This window comes from Phocoena sinus, chromosome 11 (genome assembly GCF_008692025.1).
Source record: "Phocoena sinus isolate mPhoSin1 chromosome 11, mPhoSin1.pri, whole genome shotgun sequence".
Classification (NCBI taxonomy): Eukaryota; Metazoa; Chordata; class Mammalia; order Artiodactyla; family Phocoenidae; genus Phocoena; species Phocoena sinus.
Genome location: NC_045773.1, coordinates 2,560,941 through 2,583,326, shown reverse-complemented (window position 1 = coordinate 2,583,326; position 22,386 = coordinate 2,560,941). Strand labels below are relative to the sequence as shown.

Genomic DNA, 22,386 nt, shown 5'->3' with positions numbered 1-22,386 from the left:
CCATGGGCAGCGTTCCCAGCGCAGAGAGGGGGCACAGCCTTCTCCCCTTGCTGCTCAGTGCCTGGTGCTGGTGCTGGTGCTGTAGATGTGCCCGGCCCAGTAACCAACCTATTAGACCGAACAAGATGTGGGGAGGACGAGCTGGCTGAGGGAGTCGATGTCTGAAAGGAACTCGGGTGACGGGAATGCTGGAAATTACTGGGATAAATTGTGCTGAGGTTGGAAAAAGGACGGGTGTGGGACAGGGGTTCCTGCGTCCAAGACTCAGCTGGTAAAGGACCCATCGCCTCCTGAGCCGTGGCCTCCCAGAGCGAGTGCATGCTGGGCCGCCTGATGGGCAGGGCTCGGAGGCAGGGCAGTGGGCTCCTTGTCATTCTGGGTTCGGACCCACCGCCCCCGGAGCTCCATGGTCCTCCCCGGACCCTGCATGGGGTGGGAGTGGGGGGCTCTGACAATCAGAAGCACATCTGGGGGGTCAGCCAGGGTCGGGAGGGGTCAGAGACCGGGTCTCCTAGGAGAACGTGGGCCTCCTGGCCATGGAAGGGCAGCCTACAGGATGACCCGTTACTCTCAGCGGGTGATAGCAGGGCTGGATTGGGGCCCCAGGAGCAGTCTTCCTCTGCCTGTGGACAGACGGGGACCTTTCACGTCCACAAAGGCTTCCTTGTTCAGTGCCTCTGAGAAGTAGTGAGGTCCTGCAATACAAGAGGTGTTGAAGGGCTTCCCTGGTGGCGCAGTGGTTGAGAGTCCGCCTGCCGATGCAGGGGACACGGGTTCGTGCCCCGGTCCGGGAGGATCCCACATGCCGCAGAGCGGCTGGGCCCGTGAGCCAGGGCCGCTGAGCCTGCGCGTCTGGAGCCTGTGCTCCGCAACGGGAGAGGCCACAATGGTGAGAGGCCCGCGTACCGCAAAAAAAACAAAAAAGAGGTGTTGAAGGGGTCCGCCAGACAGGCCCTTCTCTTCATCGCCTTCGGGCTTTGTAAATAGGGTTACATCATGTGGTGCAAGATGCGTCCGGAGTCGGTCTATTTATTTCCTGAAAGGGCCGCGTCCGGAGTCGGTCCGTTTATTTCCTGAAAGGGCCGCGTCCGGAGTCGGTCCGTTTATTTCCTGAAAGGGCCGAGTCCGGAGTCGGTCCATTTATTTCCTGAAAGGGCCGCGTCCGGAGTCGGTCCGTTTATTTCCTGAAAGGGCCGCGTCCGGAGTCGGTCCGTTTATTTCCTGAAAGGGCCTTTTTCATTTGCAGAATGTTAACAAGGGGGGACACTAGTGCTTCCTGAAGCAGCACCGGGTAATGCTGCTCTCTGAGCAGTGGCGTTGCCTTATTACTTTATTATGACGTGTGTCCTTGATGCACTGCTGCTGTGTTCTGATCGCTGGGTACATCGTCTACAAGAGTCTCAACCCAGCATGGCTGGGCTTCCCCATTAGAGACCAGGAAGTGGGTTGTGTGGACTGGAAGGGCTTCTCAGTTCCAGCAAGTGCCTGTGGAAATGCAGAGTGCTGGCTGCCCACCCCCAACCCCGACACCCCTCCTCCCCCATCCCCTGAGTTTGGTTCAGCAGGTCTGGCATGGGGCCAGTTATTTGCAGTTTCCCAGATGATGCTGGTGGCCCAGGGAATACACTTTGAGAACCCTCTGTTCCAGGGCACATTCTTGGGGACTTATTGGAACACACTTATTGGAATACACAGATACCCTGGGACAAGAGGTGGGCAAGTTGCCCCCCTTTCAGAATTCCTGGGAGTTTTGAAGGATGTTCTAGTTGAAACTCCTCCAGGATCCTTGTCCTGGGCGCCTCCCATGGCAGCCCCTGCCTGGGACCCCAGTGGTGAGCAGGGAAGCTGTCTGTGGTCCCTGCATCCTGTCCCTGTCTCATGCAAGAGGGCTGGAACGGGGCCACATACGCAGGCACAGCGAGTGGGTTATTTGGAAACCCCCAAAGGACGCCTAGGTCCAGTGAGCCCCACCCTGGGCCCCTCGATGCAGAAGCCGACTTCACTTGCTTCCGTGATGAACAGGAAAGGGTCTGATGTCGGTATCCTGCCAGCAGCGGCAGTTTGAGCCACAGGCTGTGCTTACTTTTAAAAAAGAAAGCTGCTCATGGCATCCACAAAAAAATGATTGCCTCTGAAAATTCATGGAGAGTGTCAGCTTTGTCCACAGCCACGGAGAATAATATTAAAATTTAAAGCACTGAAAAAAAATGAAGCGAAAAAATCAAGCAGCTGTGCTGACAGCAGGGTCCAGGGATTGGGGTGGGGGAAGGAGGCGACACTGACTTTTAACATTTCCTGTTTTTGCTCTCTCTCCCCTCTCTGTTCTGCTTTGTTTCTGGGTGACCAGAACTCTCAATGCCCTCCGATCAGTACGAGCTACAGCTTCAGAACAACGTCTGGGGCCCCGAGGGAGACCCGGGCCGGCCCGTGGCGGTCTTGGCCCAGGACACATCGTTGGTCACCGCAGTGCAGCTGGGACAGAGCAACCTGGTCCTCGGCCACAGGAGTATCCTTTTCCCGGGCAGCGCGCACGCATCTGCGTGTCTTGCACAGGAGATGTGCTGTTTGGAAGTCAAGTCACTTTTCTCCCTGAAAACTTGGCGAGGCTAAAAATAGCCCCGTTTTCCCTCAAGGTCTGAAAATCAGAAAGGACCAAAATCCCACCCCAGCTGAGCGGAATCGCTCACCTCTGGGGAGACTTGCTGGAGAGGTTTTGAGGTGAGGGGTGGTGGCCGGAGAGGAGCCCCAACCCCGCCTCTGGAACCTTCTCTGGTCTCATCTGAGGGGCCTGGCCGAGGCTGTTTCCACACCAGCGTGTGGGTTGTCATGTGTCCCCAACTTGTTCGCATGCCCCGGGTGGTCTCCAGGGTCCTTGCAGAGGGCCCCCTTTTGGAGTGGAGGAAGTGCCCTGTGGCCGCTGATTATGGAAACGGCCTGTGCTGTGCATGGCCTCAGGCCGGGACCTTCCCATCCCCTCTTCTCCCCACGTGATGTTGATGATAACGAAGCCGTGGGAGCCAAGCCGATGCCTGCCAGCTGGTTTATTTGTTCCTTAATTCAGAATCCAGGTATTCGCATGCAGGGCGCTTCCCGGTTACCCAATAGCACCATCTACGTGGTGGAACCCGGGTACCTGGGTGAGTGTGGGCATCCTGGGTCGTTTGTGATCACTGGAGTTAAAAAGTCAAATAAAAGTAACAGCCCCCCAGGAAATGCTTCACTCTGGCCAGCTCTGCCAGCGGGGAGGCCGGGGACATCAGTGCCACCCTGCCCTTCCTGGGACTGCCCCCACCCCCAGCCCTTCCCCTGTCTGTGCACAGAATAAGCAGAGGGTAGACCAAGGTCAGCTGGTGGCCAGCTCTGCAGGGAGAGAAACAGGATAGGGTAGAGTGGGGGAGGACTGTGTCTTCTGGTTTTATACCAGGGCTCTGCCCAGACCTCACCATGGCTATGGATGTTTGGAAGATGCCTTGGTGGAAAAGAGGGCGAGGCTCGAGGCCGAGACAGGAGGGGAGGAGTCCACAGCCCTGGAGGACCCGGACGGGCACAGCCAGGGCCCAGGAACTGCCGTAGAGACAACCCCTGGAAAGATGTCTGGACACACGTGTTACCTGGGCCTGAGCCGCCTCTCCTGTTGGGCGCCCTGAGGTGGTTCGGGTGAGAGAGCTGTTGGCTGATGCCCAGCAGCCCCCTGGTCCTCTTGTTGGCTGCTGAGTGAGGCTGCTGTTGGGTGAGACCCACGCTGACATGTAGTGACCTCGGGCAGGGTGGCCCTGTGTGTCTTGGGAGCGCCATCTGCTCAGAACCCTTGGTACCTTCCGTCTGTCTGGCACGTGCGGGGCACTGGAGTCTGGAGGAGGGAAGTGGGGGCCTTGTGCTTGGTTTTGCAGGGAGAGACCACTGCAAACAGATGGTGACAGGACAGTGGTAAAGAGTAAGTAAACGTGAGTGCAGCGGAAGGGCTTCTGGGAGTTGGTGCCCGAGGCAGGCGTTTTCTCAGAAGCTGCTCTTGTGTGGGTTCGCTATCCTGGCAGAGGCACAGCTCAGGCGATGGTGTGGAGGTGGGCAGCACGTGGCGTTGCAGGGGTCAGCCAGCAGCTGGCGGCATCGTGTGTGGGAACAGAGCTGGAGGCCTGGGAGGGCAGGGCCGGCTCACAGGGAGAGCGCTCAGAGTGTAGACCTACGGTGGATTCAGGGTGTAGACTCATGGTGGATTCAGGGTGTAGACTGTGGATTCAGCGTGTGTGCCTGCTGTGGATTCAGAGTGTAGACGCACAGTGGATTCAGGGTGTAGGCTCTCTGTGGATTCAGGCTGTAGACTCACTATGGGTTCAGGGTGTAGACCTACTGTGCACTCAGAGCGTAGACCTACTGTGGGTTCAGAGTGCAGACTCACTGTGGATTCAGAGCATAGATCTACTATAGATTCAGAGCACAGACTCACAATGGACTCAGAGTGTAGACCTACTGTGGATTCAGAGTGTCGTCTCACTGTGGGTCAGAGCCACCCTGGATAGGGTCAAGTGTGAATGGGCCCTGGGGCAGCCGGTGGGGAATGTTTAGTCCTGGTGCATCTGAGGTCAGCTCAGGTTCTGAGGGCTCAGGCCTGATAATGGACATTAGATCTCACTGTCACGCCCAGCTGGTTCCTCCCCGGAGGAGTGCAGAGGAGTGGCCTTGGGGTCTCGGTGCTGACCAGGCCTGGTGCCATCCTCTCCCTCAGCAGTGCATCAAGGACCCTGTGGCTTCAGCACTGAGGCTCTGTGTCTGCCTGTTTTGTAGGGTTCACAGTCCACCCTGGTGGCAGGTGGGTGTTCGAGACCGGCCGCCTGTACGAAATCACCGTCGAAGTGCTTGACAAGTCCGGCAACAAGGTCTACCTGTCGGATGTGAGTCCCCCTTCGGGCCTGATGGGGTTGGGGGTTGGGATGCCTCTCCTGGAGCAGCTGCCCAACGAGCAGCCCCCAAACACAGGGGGCCCTGAGCAGGCAGGCTGAGTTGCGGTGCTTCCTAACGGTGCGGCTGGGTCCATGGAAGACAGTGTCGTGGGACCCCTCGGGCGTCTCAAGAGCCTGTCAGCCTGTGCGTCTGCACCAGGGGCCCCGCTTCCTACAGGGCTGGAGCTGGGAGAGGAGGCCCCTGGCAGCAGGGTCACAAAGGCAGTGCCGCGGAGGTGGCGTCTGCCCGCTGCCCTCCTGCCCCTCCTCATTAGCCCGGGGACCTCACAGCACTGCAGAGCCTCAGGGCCAGGAATACCTGCAACCTGTCCGGAAGGCCCCTTGACTAAGGCCAAGCTCAGTAGCTTCCTGGCTCTGGAAAGAGCATCACAAATGGGCAGGTGGAAAGAAGTCTCGGCCGTGTTTGGTCCTTTGTGAGAAATTCCCAGGATCATGAGAATCTCTGGACCTTCCTTGTGGGGTCTGAGGTTTCAGGGAGGGGGCGAGGTTCCCCTTCAGCCTCTCTGCCGAAGCCACTGCCTTCCTTGTGTTACTAGACAAAGACTCGGTCGATCACCATTTTGGGTGAAATTAGCTCTAAGGGCTTTTGATGTCCTTTTTTGTATTTGGTGGTTTCCTTGTTGGGACCGCAGGGTCTGAGAGCCAACAGTAGCCTTTGGGCTCGCGAGCACCAGGTCCTCGGGTCACAAGGGGAGGGCAGCCTGGGAGGGGTCAGAGGTCAGAGGCCAGAGCACTCAGAGCTCAGATCCAGGGCCTGGCTGCTGTTTGGGGGCCACATGGCTTCTTTCCTGCGTCCCAACGTCCCTGAGTTGTCCTGGAAGCTCCTCTCACCTTCCTGCCTCACCTTCCAGAACATCCACATCGAAACCACGCTCCCTGCGGAGTTCTTTGAGGTTCTGGCTTCTTCCCAGAACGGGTCGTACCATCACGTCAGGGCGACAAAGAGGGGCCAGACGGCCATCGAGGCCGCCCTCACCTCCGTGGTGGACCAGGCAAGTTGGCGCCTCCCTCGGGCCCCCCAGCCCCGCCGGGACTTTCGCAGACGGAAGTGTCAAACCAGGCTGGACATGAGCCCGGGGGAGTCGGGACCCCAAGAGTGCACTGCTGTCGTGGGCACGACGGGGGTCCCTCCTGCTCTGGGCTCACAGTGGTGTCTCGGGGTGGGGGGTTTGGCCTTTGCCTGTCCCCTGTCCCTGTGCTGGGTCAGAGCCCCTCTCCCTCTGCCCTTTGCTGGCCCCTGTAAAAGTGAGCCTGCACCTCTGGGACTGGAGGTAGAATCCCTTGCCGGGAGCAGTGTCGGGCCCGTGTGTCCAGCCGTGCACTGACCAGGACCCACGAGCATCTCTTTGGCTGTTTTGGGTGCTTGGATTCTTCAAAGTTTTAAAATTTCCCCGTGTATTTAAAAGGCCAGTCGGTTTCGGTGGGAGCAGATTTTACTGATTGCAAGCTTGGCGTGGGTGTTCTTATCTTCCTACCCCACACAAACCTCTCCCGGACCTGGCAGTGGCAGAAACGGCCTGTGAACCAGGCAGAGATTCCTACCAAAGGGAGACTCCTTTGGGCGAGTTGCTGTCACGCCCCATGACTAGGTTTCCCCGTCCGTAAACTGGGGATAACCACGTCCATCCCGTCAGGGATGCTGTGAGGATGCAGTCAAGCAGCATTTATTGGAGTGGCTGTTGCAGAGCCACCAAAAGCCGTCTCCATGGAGATGGAGAAGGCCGCAGGGTACCTGGCATCTTCCTTCCCACTCCCCCACAACTGAAAAATCTACCCTGGGGACCAGTCCCCAGGGAGGGGCGGGGGCCTGCTTGAGTGCTGACCTGGTTGTCATGGTGGCATATGGCACCCTCCCCCCCTTGCAGGATGGAGGTGTCCACACGTTGCGGGTGCCTGTGTGGAACCAGCAGGAGGTGGAAATCCACGTCCCCATCACCCTCTATCCAAGCATCTTGACGTTTCCCTGGCAACCAAAGACGGGCGCCTATCAGTACACGATAAAGGTAACCGTGAGACCCCATCTGGGTGCATTCCTTTGGGTGTCTCCATGGGGTTGGGGTTCTACGTCCATTCTGTTTCTACTATAATTACCTTCTAGTGGTCAGGAGAGAATTCAAAATCAGAGTCTTTATGCTTTCTGTATTGTCTGAGGTTTCTATCACAGCAGTGTATTTTGGTAATTAGGAAAAAACCTTGAAAAATAGTAAAGAAAGCATGATAAAGAAAGTCCTGAACATGGATTTAACTTCCACACATGTTTCTTTTTGTAAAAAATTTTTGTTTTCCGGAAGCAGTGTAAAGATCTTTAGAGAAAAATTTGGAATTCGAGGGGAAGGCATCTCCAACTCTGTCACATCTAAGGTGTTCTTGGTCTTTGTTGTTCCATGTGCCCACCTGGCGTTAGTGGCCGGGCCCGATGCCCATCGGGGCTAGAGCCCATGAGGCCTGCCCCGTCCCATCAGTTTTTGCTGTCTCACGGCAGTGAGGACAGGTGTCCTGTGTGGGTACTGGGACCCACTGCCTCTTCACTCAGGTGTGTCACCTTCTTGGCCCCTCTAGGGTCCTGGGATGGTGGCCCCTGGTCTGGAAGCCTCTGGGCTGTCCTTGACTTCACGGCAGATGACTTGAAGCGGGCAGGGGTCTATGTCAGGAGTGGGCAGGGAAGCCGAGTCCCACACCCGGCTCTGGGTCGCGGGTCTTCCCATTCCAGCCTGAGCTCGGGAGGTGCCCCTGGGTCCTGGGGCCACTGTCATGGGCATTTGCATACGCGCGTGTAAGCCACAAGGTCCCCAGAATATGAGGACCAGAAAGAGACAGGGTGGGGAGAGCGAGGGGCAGAGGCAGTGCCAGCCAGACGTTGGCTGATGCCACATGTCACCACGTGGTGGCGCGATGCCGACTGCGTGTGAGAGAGAGAGGGACCAAGGGACGGGCAGGTGGGCTGACCTGATGATGGTTTCCCTCCCCAGGCCCACGGTGGGAGTGGGAACTTCAGCTGGTCTTCCTCGAGCTCTGTGGTTGCCACGGTCACCGTCAAGGGCGTGATGACCACAGGCAGTGACACTGGACTCAGTGTGATCCAGGCACATGATGTGCAGAACCCGCTGCATTTCGGCGAGATGAAGGTAAGACCTTGGGCCAGGTCGGCCGCGGGGAGGCTCGGGTGGTGGTCTGCGGCCACCGTCTTAACCAGCCTCAGGCTTAATTCAGAAACACCCTTTCGCCCTTGGTCTTGCACTTGGCTTTGCTGGTGGTGGTGAGGGCTTCGGGTGTCAGGTCCAGCCCTGCCCCTGAGCTCACGGCCAATTCAGGGACATGGTCGTCCCATCCCACACCGGGCAGGGATGGAACCAGCCGGGTTTCTGGAAGGGAGACCAGAGGACACAGAGACACGAGGTATTCAAAGGAGTCATTCTAGAAGATACCCCCAACCTGAAAGCTATGAACCTCCAAGTTGGAAGGGCCACTGGGCGTTGGGTTGTAAATTCACAGTGAAGGGAAAGCTCCCAGACTCCAAGAGACTGGCCCCATTCCTTTCCTCTGACTCCTGTTCAGGTCCAAGTCGGGAGTCCCTGCATGGGGCCCCTACACCTGGTGTTCGTCCCAAGTGACGTGGGACCAACTCAGCAAAGGCCGAAGGTGGGAGTGGCCACCTGCAGCCGAGCCTCTGCCAGCCCCACCTGGTGGCCTCCGGACCCCAACTCTTTCCTGACCGACTGACCCTGATCTCAGCCTGTTTTATTACCTCATTTAGGGCTGACATGAAAGCTCCATATGCAGTGCGTCCATCCCCAACCTTCTCCTATACTGTTTGGGACATTGACATACAGGTTTTTCTCCTCTTTTTATTTTGATCCACACGCACCTACCTAAAGATCCATCTAACTCGTGTAAAGAGGGTTGTAACTGAGACCCCTTAACTGCAGCACAATTGTCGAGTATTTGGATAATCTGTGACCAGGTTGCCCCCTCCCTTGCCCCCAAGCTTCTTGATCGCAGTAAATGTGCCCCTCTCACCTGGCTGCTCAGCCCAGAGCCTGAGGACAGTTCCTGAGCATGTGTAGTGGTCAGAACCTGTCCAGGGCCGCCTGCCTGGTCCAGACACCACCGTGCTCCAGCCGGGCAGGCTCTTAACCTCCCGTGCCAGGTTCCTCATCAGGCAGACAGGTTGATAATAGAACCTTCTTAACAAGGAGGCTGAGAGGATGGGATGAGTTCATTCTGTTCTTGGAACAGAGCCTGGTGTGTGAAAAGTTTGTGTGGTGTAAGTATGAGTGTTGTTGGTGATGCCCCTCTCACCCTGCACACTCACCTTCTTTATGTTCCTCCAATGCACTGAGCCGTATGTGCCTCAGGACCTTTGCACGGACCGTCTCGTCTTCCCAGACCTTTGTCTGGCTGCCTCTGACATGGCTCCCGGGTCTGAGCTTCTACAGCACCCTCCCAGGGAGGCCTTCCCTGACGGCTCTGTCCTAAAGGTCTCCCTGCCCCCAGTACACACCGTCGTGTCCCCCAAGCTCAGGCTTCTCACCGATGGGTCCTCAGTGCTCATACACAGGGTCTCAGGAAAGCTGAGCAGTGGCTGTTCCTCCTCCGAGGAGCCTGCCAACCATGCGCGCCCCTGTCCTCCAGGTGTACGTGATTGAGCCCAGCGGCATGGAGTTCGCCCCGTGCCCAGTGGAGGCCAGCGTGGGCCAGAGCCTGGAGCTGCCCCTGAGGATCCACGGCCTCATGCCCGGTGGGGCTGACGAGGTGGTCACGCTGAGCGACTGCTCCCACTTTGACTTGGCGGTGGAGATGGAGAACCAGGGCGTGTTCCAGCCGCTCCCAGGTAAAGCAGCGCTGTGAGCGGCCACCGGACGGCAGGGTCGGGGCCGACGGCCTGGGTTCTCAGCGTGGGCTGCCCCAGATTCCTAATTCAGGGGTTGAACCAGCAGCACGGTCATAGCCTGAGAAATGGCATTTGTCCCCTTGTCCACCATCAGCAGTGGTCTGGTCTGGATCTTACTGCCATGTGGTTGCATGTCACTCGGCTTTCTGAGCCTCAGTTTCCACATCTCTAAAACGGGTGTCATCCGAAGTAGAGGCGCATGTCACCATGCCCGTCGCGGTGCCTGGAATGTGACAGGTGCTCAGGATACACTGTCAGTAGGGGTTCTGACGGGTTACAGAATTATAACACCTTAGTGACTGCACGGTCCATCCCTCCAGGGCCATCGAAGCCAAGCACCCCCTGCAGGGCTGGGCAGTGATACCGGTGGTGATGGTGGCAGCTATGCTCAGCCACCGTCTTATAGGGTGTCAACCCTTCCGGGCGTGGTGTGTGCACTTGGCGTGCGTGACCTCACCAGGCGTCACAGCCGCCGTGGGAGGAGGGGCTGTGGTTGGGTCACGTGTCAGACGAAGAGACTGAGGCTGCGTCGCGCTGCCCAAGGTCCCGTGAGGTTCCCAGGCCACGCGGGATATGGAGCTGGGTGTGTCTGACACTGACCCTGGATTCCTAGTCCCCCGGGAAGCAGGGCCTCCCAGGGGAGTCAACCCAGGGAGTGCCCTCCGATTGCAGATGACGAGACTGATGGTGCGTACGCTCTGGGCAGGGTTAGAGTGGGCGGGGAGCAGCGTTCGCAGGCACACCCGTGGGGTGTATGTGCACACAGTGGCCTGGCGTGGCGGAACCTGTCGAATCCGGAATCACGGGGGGCTTGGGGGGTGTGGACCTCAGGGGCCAGAAGTGGGGGCCACTGCTGGTTTTGGAGCAGAGGAGTGACCGCGTGATGCTGGCAGAGTTCAGGAAGCTTGACAGCAGAGGTGTTTGTAGGCTCGCCTGTGGGACCGAGCGGCTTTCCACGCCGCCACCGTGGTTGTCGGCACTCACAGAGCCGTTTGAGCATGAAGCTGCTTGGACGTCACAGAACGTCCCTGGACATCATCGCATTCACATCCTTCCCTGGAGGTGCTGCTGCGTCCTCTCTGACTGTCCAGGAGAAACTGGGCTTTATGGACTGTGTCCCCAGTGAGGCCACTGTTTAGGGTGGAAGCAAACGTCAGTGTGGGAGAGAGAGGCCCACCAATGGCCGGAGAGGAGCCTGCTGCCTGCACCACCACCCCACGCGCGTCCTGGAGGGGCGTCCACGGGCTGCAGCCGGGAGGTCCCCGGAATAAAGGAGAGTGGACAGGGTTTGGGTTCCACAGTCCTAGGTCCCAGCTCTGCATTTGTCAGAATTCCTGGCGTGCTCTGCTCCAGATCTGTGCGTTTCACCTGTGTAAATTTGACCTTAAGAGAAAAAGAACCCTAAAGAAATACTGACCTGCAGATAATTATGTGTGTGCGAAAGCGTTTAGGATGAAGTGTACTGATGCCTGCGGCTCATTTTTTTGTTTTTTCTTTATCTTAAAGAAAAAGACCATTTTTTAAAGTCTTTATTCAATTTGTTACAATATTGCTTCTGTTTTATGTTTTGTTTTTTTTGCCCATGAGACATGTGGGATCTTAGCTCCCCGACCAAGGATTGAACCCGCACCCCCTGAATTGGAAGGCGAAGTCTCAACCACTGGACTGCCAGGGAAGCCCCACGGCTCACTTTTCGAGGCATAAGAAAGTGGAATGGACTGATGGATGGGGAGGTGGTGGATAGATATGCAGCAGAGAAACAGAAACAAATGTTAGCTGCAGAATCTAGGGGACAGGTTTGCAGAGCTTCACAGCATGATTTCTTTCTAAATGTTTGGAAAGAAAACTAAAATTCCACCAGAATGGCATTTTTTAAACAGGTGGAAAATACCAAGTATTGGCAGGGATGCAGTGCAGCTGTGAGTAGCAGTGTGACTCGACACAGCCATTTTGGGAAGGATAGTTGGCAAAAGTGACGAAAGCTGAACATAGGTGCTAAGGACCGGAGGTGAAATCCTGCGCTCCTTGGGACACACCCGACAGAAATGCTGAAATACGCCCCCCAGAGAAACGCCAAACGTGATCAGAGCAGCACAATGCATCCCACATGGCCCCCCATGGCCCCCGGGCCCGTCACCAGGCTCCTGGCTCCACGTCCTCTTGCTCTGCATTTAAATGCAGGGAGTGCGGTCCGCCCTTCCTCCGCCGTCCAAAAGGGGTCACACTGGGCTCGCTTTGCTGTGATGCTTCTTGCCCGGCAGCCTTAAACTTAGATGCTTTCTGATAAAGTTCGAGAATCTCCCAGCCACCGGCTGCCGGTTCTGGCTGCCAGAGGGCGAGGCGAGGGTCCCAGCGTCAGGGTGCCCAGGAGGGTCCCGCCCTGGGGGCGTGCGTTTTTCTCTGAGGCTCCAGTGTGGCAGCTGGGGCTGTGGGGGGAGGGGAGGCCCCGGGCCCCGCCGCAGGGCTGGGCTGGAGGTGGTGGTCCTCGCCTCCAGGCTGGCTGGGGGACCGGCGGGCTCTCTGGCCTCTGCCCTGACTCCTGGCGCTCCTCAGGCCGCCCACTTGGTCCCCGTACAGCCACGTGGGGACGCGAGGTTCCTCTGCCCGTGAACTCACGCTGGGACCCAAGTCTGCAGCTGTCGTGTCCGTCTCATCCTCAGAGAGGAGATATCCTGGCTCAGGTCCCGGGCTCGATCCCCTCCTGGCGGCCGTGCTGCAGGGCAGAGACCAGCTGCCCATGTGCCCCGGGCCTCCGTGTGTCCTGCGGCCTGTAAATGGTCTCCTCCGGTCAGTCACCTCAGATAACTTTATGATGTTGGGTGATTTAAAACCTTCATGCTGTGCACTTCATGGAAAAGTGCCTGGAGGCTGGAGGAGCTCTGCTGAGTTTCTTTAAGGACCCTGATGGCCATCTGGGCCAATGTCACCTTGGCGAAGCTACCTCGGCCAGTGGTCCTGAGGAGCCTGGAACAGTCCACACGAGCCTCCGTGTCAGCAGGGAGGCCTCAGTGAGGCCCTGCACCACGGTGACCTGCTAGCTACACTAAGTGACAGTATTAACTAACAACGCTAACTGTACTTGCTGTGCTAACAAGTACTGCCTACACTACCTATACCAACAATTCTAACGATACCAACTGTAGTAAAACTCCAAAAAAATTCAGATAAGATGAGAAAAAGGACAAAGAAAAGAAAAATAAAAGAGTAGAGAACAAATAAACAAAACGGGGGTAAAAAGCAAAAAACAAGCCAACTGTGGGTCCAATGCCATCAGGTCACCAAAGGCAGCTTCCTGGGCTACAAAGACCCAAAACCTGGGCCCAGCAGGGACTTCTATAGGTTTTCTGTGAATACATCACAGTGGCACCTATGAGGTCAGAGCAAGAAACGGACCAGGCACAGCTGGGGATAAACCACAGTGGTTTTCTCACTAATCGGTCTCAAGACCCCTTTACTCTTTAACAAACCAACAAACAACCAAAAAAACAAAACAAAAACAAACAAAAAAAGGACCCAAAGAGCTTTCTGTTTATGTGGGTTATTCAAGATTGACATTTACTTTATTCGAAATGAAAACTGTCGGATAATCCAGTGGCCTTTTCATTTCTAGCTTGAAAATCTGTAATAATTTTTGGCTTCTAAAGACCTCATAACATAGACACTTGAAATATTAAATTCTGTTTCCTTAAACGCTGGTCTCAGAATAATACTACAACTCAACTGACATCACGACACTACAGGAAAATATTCTGTTGCATAAGACACGGTAAGGTAAGTATCTTTATTAAATTTTTGTTATTATGTTGAATACATAGTATTTGAAAACCTGGGATGTTGAGAGGTGATTCCAGACTTCCCCTTGTGGAGCTCACAATCCAACTAACCCACACAGAGGAAACAATGAGAATAGAATTTAAATAGGAATTCATTGGCCCCAGATTTTCCTTTGGGCTCTGTATTTTTTTGAAAAAGCCTTACTGGCACAAGGATAGAGGCAAGAAAATAACAGGAGGAATATTTAGTCTCTTTGGGAGTTAAAGGAAACTACTATTAAAGGGCTTTTAAAACAACCCAAAGACTTACCTACAAAGAATTGATGTTCTAATTACAAAGGATTATTATCTGTTCCAGCGGCTCACCGAGCAGTCCAATAAGACAAAGTGAACAATTCTGCTGGTCTGGAAAATACCGGAGTCTGGAAACAATTGATCTAGGGACTAAAAGAGGAAAACACAAATGCCTTCTGTTTGCCTAGCTCTCTGCGATGATTCCTGTAACAAGTAACTCAGCAAGGACCGATTGGCTTGAGCAAAGCTAGACCTGGAATCCAGGTGTTCTCTGTGTGGTCCTTCCTGCTACACCTGTGGGCCATCCCTGTGCAATTAAAGAGCGCTTCTTCACACACACACACACAAAAAAGGGAATTCATTTACTATCAATTCTAAGAACTGTCGGCTCCAGGAGGTAATGCATATGAAGAAACTGCATGGAAGACGAGTAGAGACCTGGCCTGGGTGCGAAGGTACATTGTTAACATCTGTGGAGCTGAAAGAACGTTAGTTTTTTTTGGTTTTGTTTTGTTTTTTTGTGGTATGCGGGCCTCTCACTGTTGTGGCCTCTCCCGTTGCAGAGCACAGGCTCCGGACGCGCAGGCTCAGCAGCCATGGCTCACGGGCCCAGCTGCTCTGCGGCACGTGGGATCTTCCTGGACCGGGGCACGAACCTGTGTCCCCTGCGTCGGCAGGCGGACTCTCAACCACTGTGCCACCAGGGAAGCCCGAGAAAGTTAGTTTTCATCTGATTTTCTCCAGTAAGGTCAGGAGATTTCTCATCAGAAACCTTGGAGGCCGGATGGCGTGGGCTTGATGTATTCAAAGTGTTGAAGGAAAAAAGCTGTCAACCAAGAATCCTATATCTGGCAAAACTGTCCTTCAAAAGTGAGGGAGAAATTTAGACCTTCCCAGATCAACCAAAGCTGAGCGACCTTTACCACCAGACCTGGCTGCAACGAGGGGCATCCTTCAGGTTGAAATGAAGGACAAAGCCCTGTGAAGAAATTAAGTAAATACACAGATGATTAGAAAAGCTGGTGCTATTGTAACTTCAGTTGGTAGCTCCACTTTTTGTTTTTTGATTTAAGAGACTAATGTATTTTTAAAAAACACAGTCTGTTTTTGGACACACAATGCATAAAGGTATAATTCTGTGACATCAGTAACTGAAAGGAGGTGGGGTCAGAGCTGTACAGGAGCAGAGTTTTTATATGTTATTGAAGTTAAGCTGGTGTAAATTGGCATTAGACCATTATAACTTTAGGATGTTAAATGTAATCCTAAGGTAACCAGAAAGAAAATAGCCATAGAATATACACTATAGGAAATGAGAAGGGCAGTAAAATGATTCACTACAAAAAATCAGCTAAGAGCAAAAGAAGATGGCCAAGCAGGAAATGAGGGACAAAAGAGCCAGAAGGCATATAGAAAACAAACAGCAGAGTAAAAGAAATGTCTTTAGTAATTATTTTAACTGTAAATGGATTAAATTCTCCAAACAAAAGGCAGATTAGTAGAATGGATAAAAATGTATGATCCCGCCATGCCATCCATAAGAGACTCATTTTAGTTCCAAAGACACAAAAAAGTTGGGACTTCCCTGGTGGCGCAGTGGTTAAGAATCCGCCTGCCAATGCAGGGGACACAGGTTCGTGCCCCGGTCCGGGAAGATCCCACATGCCGCAGAGCAACTAAGCCTGTGTGCCACAACTAGTGAGCCTGTGCTCTAGAGCCCGCGAGCCACAGCTACTGAAACCTGTGCGCCTAGAGCCTGTGCTCTTCAACAAGAGAAGCCACCGCAATGAGAAGCCCATGCACCACAACGAAGAGTAGCCCCGCTCGCCACAGCTAGAGAAAGCCCGCACACAGCAACGAACACCCAATGCAGCCAAAAATAAAAAATAAATTTAAAAAAAGACACAAAATTTGAACATGAAAGGATTGAAAAAGACAGTGCATGCCATGCAGACAGTAACCATAAGAGAGCATGGTGGTTATACTAACATCAGACAAATAGACTTTAAATCAGAAATTGTTACAAGAGACAAAGAAAACACTGTATATTCAGTACAGCTGGAAGATAAAACTGTAAACATTTTCACCCCTAATGACAGATCATCAAGATATATGAAGCAAAAATGGGCATAACTGAGGGAGAAATAGTCGGTTCTACATAAGAGTTGGAACCTTCAATACCCCGCTCTCAGGGATGGATGGAACAACCACACAGAGGATAAGTGAGGAAGTAGAGGACTTGAACCACACAGTGAACCAACCAGACCTAAGACACATGCGACCCCATCCACCAACACAACACACAAGTGCACGTGGGGCCTTCTCCAGGACAGACCACGTGTTAGAGTACAACTTATGTCTTAGTAGATTTTAAAAGGTAGATATCATACAAGGTATCTTCTCCAACCACAGTGGGAGGACGTTAGAAATCAGTAACAGAGGAAAAGTGGAAAATTCACGAATTTGTGGAAATTACATAACATACTCATAAAGAACAATTTTGTCAAAGAAATCACAAAGGGAATTAGAAATTACTTAGAGATGAAGGAAAACGAAACAGGACGTACCAAACTTAGGGACACAGCAAAACAGTGCTAAGAGGGTAATTTATAGCTGTAAGCGCTTGCGCTGCAAAACAGGATCTCAAATCAATAACCTGACTTTGTGCAGCCTAGAAAACTAGAAAAAGAACGAATTAAACCCAAAGCCAGCAGAAGCAGCTGACACAATAACGATTAGAGCAGAGGTAAAACAGAGAATAGGAACGCAATAGAGAAAATCACCAAAACCCAAAGTTGGTGCTTTGGAAAGATTAGCAAAGTTGGCAGACTGTTAGCTAGACTGACTAAGAAAGAAAGAGGAGACAAACTATTAAAATAGAAGCCAACGCGGAGACATTATCAGTGACTGTGGAGAAATAAAAAGGATTATGAACAATTGTACCCTAACGAATTGGATAACCTGGGTAATACGACAAATTCCTAGAAATACAAAACCTGCCTAGACCGAGTCACAAAGAAATAGAAAATCTGGATAGACTCATTACTAGCAAGGTGACTGGATCAGTAATCCAAAGCTTCCTGACAAAGAAAGTCCATGGACCTGATGGCTTCACAGGTGAATTAAAGAACTAACACTTATCCTTCTTCTAAAAAATTAGAGGGAGCACTTCCTAACTCATTCTGTGAAGCTAGCATGATCCTGATACCAAAGCCAGACAAAGATACTACAAGGAAAATACAGACCAGTATCCCTTATGCACGTGGATGGACAAATCCTCAACAAAATACTAGCAAACTGCATTCAGCAGCATATTAAAAGGATTAAACACCATGAACAGGTGGGATTTATTCCTGGAATGCATTGTTTCAGTAGTCTAAAACTGATGTGATACATCACATTAACAGAATGTAGGAAGAAAACTGCGTGATTCTCTCAATTGATGCAGAAAAATCAGCTGACAAGTCTCAAAACGTTTTTATGGTAAAATCAGCCTACAAACTGGGAGTAGAAGGAAACAACTACATGAACATAATAAAAACCATATAAGAAAAACCCACAGCTAACATCAGGCTCCATGGTGAATGGCTGAAAGCTTTTATTTACCCTGAGATCAGGAACAAGACAAGGTTGCCTGCTATCACCACTTCAGCATAATACTGGAAGTCTAGCCAGAGCTATTAAGCAAGAAAAGGAAATGAAAGACCCAGAATTGGAAAGGAAGATGTAAACTTATCCGTTTGCAAATAACATGATCTTATATGTGAAAACCCTCAAGATTCCACCAAAAGAACTCTTAGGTGTAAAATGAATTCAGAAAAATAGCATTCATGTGGAATCTCAAAGGATCCGGAATAGCAAAAACAATGCTGAGAAAAGAACAGACTTGGAGATCTCATTCTTCCCATTTTCAGGACTTATTACAAGTTACAGTAATCAAAACAGAGTGGCATTTGCACAGACTTACAGTCCGATGGAATAGAATAGAGAGCCCAGAAAATACTCTGTGTGATACTATAGTGACGGATACATGTCGTTACACATTTGTGAAAACCCACAGTATGCACGACACCAAGAGGGAGCCCTAATGTGAACTGTGGCTTCCGGTGATTGTGGTGTGTCAGTGTAGGAGCATCAGTTGTAACAAGTGTACCACTTTGGGAGAGGATGTTGATAACGGGGGAGGCTGTGTAATATATGAGGGTAGGGAGTACGTAGGACATCTCTGTGCCTTTCTCTTAATTTTTCTGTGAACCTAAAACTGCTCTAAAAAAGTCTTAAAAATAAAAAGCAACCTATGGAATGGAGAAAATATTTGCAAATCATATGTCTGATATGGGGTTCATACCTAGAATATATGGGACTTCCCTGGTGGCTCAGTGGTTAACAATCCGCCTGCCAGTGCAGGCAACGTGGGTTCGATCCCTGGTCCGGGAAGATCCCACATGCTGTGGAGCAGCTAAGCCCGTGCGTCACAACTACTGAGCCTGCCCTCTAGAGCCCACGAGCCACAACTACTGAGCCCGTGCGCCACAACTACTGAAGCCCAGGCTTCTAGAGCCGGTGCTTCGCAACAAGAGAAGCCACTGCAAGGAGAAGCCCGCACACCACAACGAAGAGTAGCCCCCACTCGCCGCAACTAGAGAAAGCCCGTGCGCAGCAATGAAGACCCAATGCAGCCATAAATAAATAAATAAATAAATTTATAGAATATATAAAGAACTCCTACAAGTTGACAATAATAAAACAAATAACCTAACGAAAAAAATGGATGAAGGATTTGAATAGACATTGCTCTAAAGATGATATACAAATGGCCAACCAGTATATGAAAAGATCATCTCTAATCATGATATAAATTCAGCATCTCTAATCATGATATAAATTCAAATTAAGACCACAGTGAGATACCACCTAAACCCCTTTAGGATGGCTCCTAGCAAAAAGACAGAAAAAAACAAGTGTTGCTGAGGATGTGTAGATATTAAAACCCTTGTGCTCTGTTGGTGGGAATGTAAAATGGTGCAGCCACTGTGGAAAACAGTATGGAGGGTCTTGAAAAAATTAAACGTGGGGGACTTCCCTGGTGGTCCAGTGGTAAAGAATCCACCTTCCAGTGCAGGCGACGCGAGTTCGATCCCTGGTCGGTGAACTAAGATCCCACATGCCCTGGGGCAACTAAGCCCGCGTGCCATGACTACTGAGCTCGCGGGCCTCAGTGAGAGAGCCCGCATGCCACAAACTACAGAGCCCATGTGCCCTGGGGCCCGGTGCCACAGCTAGAGAGAGAAAACCCACGTGCCACAACTAGAGAGAGAAGCCCGCACGCCACAACTAGAGAGAAGCCTGCATGCCGCAATGAAAGATCCCGTGTGCCAAAACTAAGACCCGATGCGGCCAAAAAAATAAAGAAAAAGACAGTAAACATGGAACTGCTATATGATCCAGCAATCCCATTTCTGGGTATATACCCAAAATAATTGCAAGCAGAATCTTGATGAAATACTTGTATGTCCATGTTTATAGCAGCATTAATTCATATAGACAGAGAGTAGAATGGTGGTTGCCAGGGGCTGGAGGGGGTGAGCGTTGGGAAGTTATATTTGATGGGTTCAGAGTTTCAGTTTGGCGAGATGAGGAGTGGTCTGGAGATGGGTGATGGTTCACATCAGTGTGAATGTACCTAATGCCACTGAACTGGAAACGTTGTTACCGTGGTAAAAGTTTGTGTTAATGTGTATTCTACCAGAATTTCTTTTAATTAGTAAAAGAGGGAAAATATTTACCAAGGATTGGCAGGGATGTTTCACAGCCACTAGAGGCAGCGTAAGTCCATCAGCCACTTTGGGAAAGGTAATTGGCGATAATGAGGGAAGCTGAGCACACACTCCCACTACCTGCACTCCCACTCCTCGGGGTGCACCCCTCCGAAGAGGTGAATACGTCCCCAAAGAAACACGCACACACGCGCACAGCAGCGCGACTCGTCGCAGCCCCGCGTGGTCCCTGTAGCGTGGACAAACCGCTGTCTGTTCACACAGCAGCGTGACGCACAAATGTGAATGGAAGATCTACAGCGTGCGAAACATAAGGTGGAATCTCACCGCCAGTGTTGAGTTGAAGGGGGCAGGTACCAAGGCGGTTCCCTTCGTATGGAGTCCAGAGCCAGCAGAATTCAGCTGTGCTCTTAGAAGTCAGTGAACAGTGGTTTTCCTCTGGGGCGGGGCTCCTGACCAGAAGGGTCCACAGGAGATCCCAGGGGTAGTGTGCAGGTCGTACTGCTTCTTGATCCTGGTCCTGGAAACAGAGCGTGTTCAGCTTGTGGGGGAAAAATTGTGAGTTGTGTGCTTACAATGTGTCATGTGCTCTTTGGTATGGGAATTATACTCTAAAATGGTAAGTTAAAAAGATTCGTTTCAAGCCCAGAATGGAAGAGGGCGGTCAGCCTGTCCTGTCTTTCCCGGCAGAGGCAAGGTCTCGGTGACCTTGTGGTTCTCTTCTTGCAGGGAGGCTGCGGCCGGGGCCTGAGCACTGCAGTGGTGTCACGGTCAGGGCAGAGGCCCAGGGCTACACCGCGCTCCTCGTGAGCTACAAGCACGGCCACATCCACCTGAGCGCCCGCATCACCATTGCCGCCTACCTGCCCCTCAAGGTGAGCCCCAGGCCCTGCCCTCCCCCCGTTCCCTGGTGCAAATTATCCATCTGCTCTGGTGAATGTGTGTTAAAACACTGATTGTTCAGAATAGCTTTGGGGACAGCTACAGAGGTGATTGTCAAGCTGAAATTAGGAGTATGGAGCAGGGGCAGGGCCTCCCTGCTGGCAGACAGTGAGCGCCGACATCCTTGTGGATGAAATGATTCCCACACGGATCGGGACAGAGGGGCTCCTGGTCCAGTAGAGACTCACCCTGCAGGGTCTCCACAGAACCCTGGCGTTGGGGGGGACAATGGCCCGGCACGTGGTGCAGATTCTGGGGCCTCGGGGCCTGGGTCAGGTCTGGATGTGCCCCTCACCTGATGCCAGGTAACCGTCAGCGTCTGGGTCCCCCGTGCGTCTTCGTGCAGAAGGCATTTAGAGCGTTCCTACTCAGAGCGTGCTGCCTTTGTTTGACACCGACTCCCGAGTTTCAGTCCAGGTCCAGCACCAACTCTGTGACTTTGGCTGATGTAATTTCCCTGGGCCTCAGTTTCCCTGCCTGTAAATGGGGCTAATACAACACCTGCCTCCCAGGATTGTGGTGACGGTGAGCTGAGCTCACGAACCAAGTGGGCTGAGAACCGTCCCTAGGAGGTACTGAGCGCTCAGTAAGGGTTAGCTGTTACTGTGTGAACAAGGAAGACCTGGCCCTTCCTCCAGGGTGCGGCCAGGCAGCCTCGCTCGGGCGGCCCGGGGAGCGTGGGCCTGCCCCTCCTGTGGGGCGGGCCTCCCAGGCTGGGCCAGTCAGCACTTGCATTTCCCGGGCACCAGTCCCAGCCGCTAGGATAGCTCTGGTCCCCTTGATTTGGGATGCATTTTCTTCTCCCCCTCGGCCATTAGAAGCTAGCTCAGTGACATAAGAATTCTTCATCGCTGCACCCCTAGCCCTGGGCACACTGCCTGATACAGAGCAGACGACAACCAAGGGTTGTTGTGGATTTCTTATTGAGATATAATTGACATATAACCTTGTGTTAGTTTCCTTAGGACAACAGAGTGATTCAATATTTGCATCTGTTGTGAAATGGTCACCACAATAAGTCTAGTTAACATCCATCACCACGCATTGTTACAAGTTTTGTGTGTGAGAACTTTTAGATCTACCCTCTTAGCAGCTTTCACGTATGCAGCAGACCGTTATTAGCTAGAGTCACCATGCTGTACCTCACATCCCCAGGACTCACTTATTTTGTAATTGGAAGTTTGTACTTTCACCCATTTTGCCCCCAATTCCTGCCTCTGGCAGCCACCAGTCTGTTCTCTGTTTCTATGAGTTTGTGGTTTTTGTTTTTGTGTTTCTAGATTCCATTTATAAGTGAGATCATAAGGTATTTGTCTTTGTCTGTCTTGGTTTATTTCACTTAGTGTGATACCCTCAAGGTCCATCCACGTTGTTGCAAATGGCAGAATTTCCTTCTTTTTATGGGTGAATAATATTCTATTATATCTATATATATCTATGTCACATCTTCTTTTTTCATTCATCCATTAATGGGCATTTAAGTTGTTTCCATATCTTGGCTATTGTAAATCACGCTGCTATGAACATGGGGTACAGATTTCCTTTAAAGTAAGTGTTTTTCTTTCCTTTGGATAAATGCCCATAAGTATTTATGGGAATTGCTGGGTCATGTGGTAGTTCTGTTTTTAATTTTTTGAGAAGAGTTGTTTAATTTAGAAGGAGTGAGTGGGGAAATGTGTCCAGGGTTACCTAGCTAGGGCTGAATCCAAGGTCTCCTGATCCCCCAAACCAAAATATATATGAATACCTAC

At 52.1% G+C, this 22,386-nt stretch overlaps 1 protein-coding gene across 1 annotated transcript in view; it reads left to right on the top strand.

The window, feature by feature from the left end:
* Positions 1-22,386, top strand: part of NUP210 (nucleoporin 210) — a 101,207-nt gene that overhangs the window by 28,060 nt on the left and 50,761 nt on the right. Inside the window, exons 7-14 of the mRNA XM_032647668.1 lie at positions 2,348-2,506; positions 3,069-3,137; positions 4,783-4,889; positions 5,810-5,950; positions 6,824-6,961; positions 7,928-8,083; positions 9,591-9,789; positions 20,423-20,568. Coding sequence (XP_032503559.1) covers positions 2,348-2,506; positions 3,069-3,137; positions 4,783-4,889; positions 5,810-5,950; positions 6,824-6,961; positions 7,928-8,083; positions 9,591-9,789; positions 20,423-20,568 — 1,115 coding nt within the window. The remainder of the gene's footprint in view (positions 1-2,347; positions 2,507-3,068; positions 3,138-4,782; positions 4,890-5,809; positions 5,951-6,823; positions 6,962-7,927; positions 8,084-9,590; positions 9,790-20,422; positions 20,569-22,386) is intronic.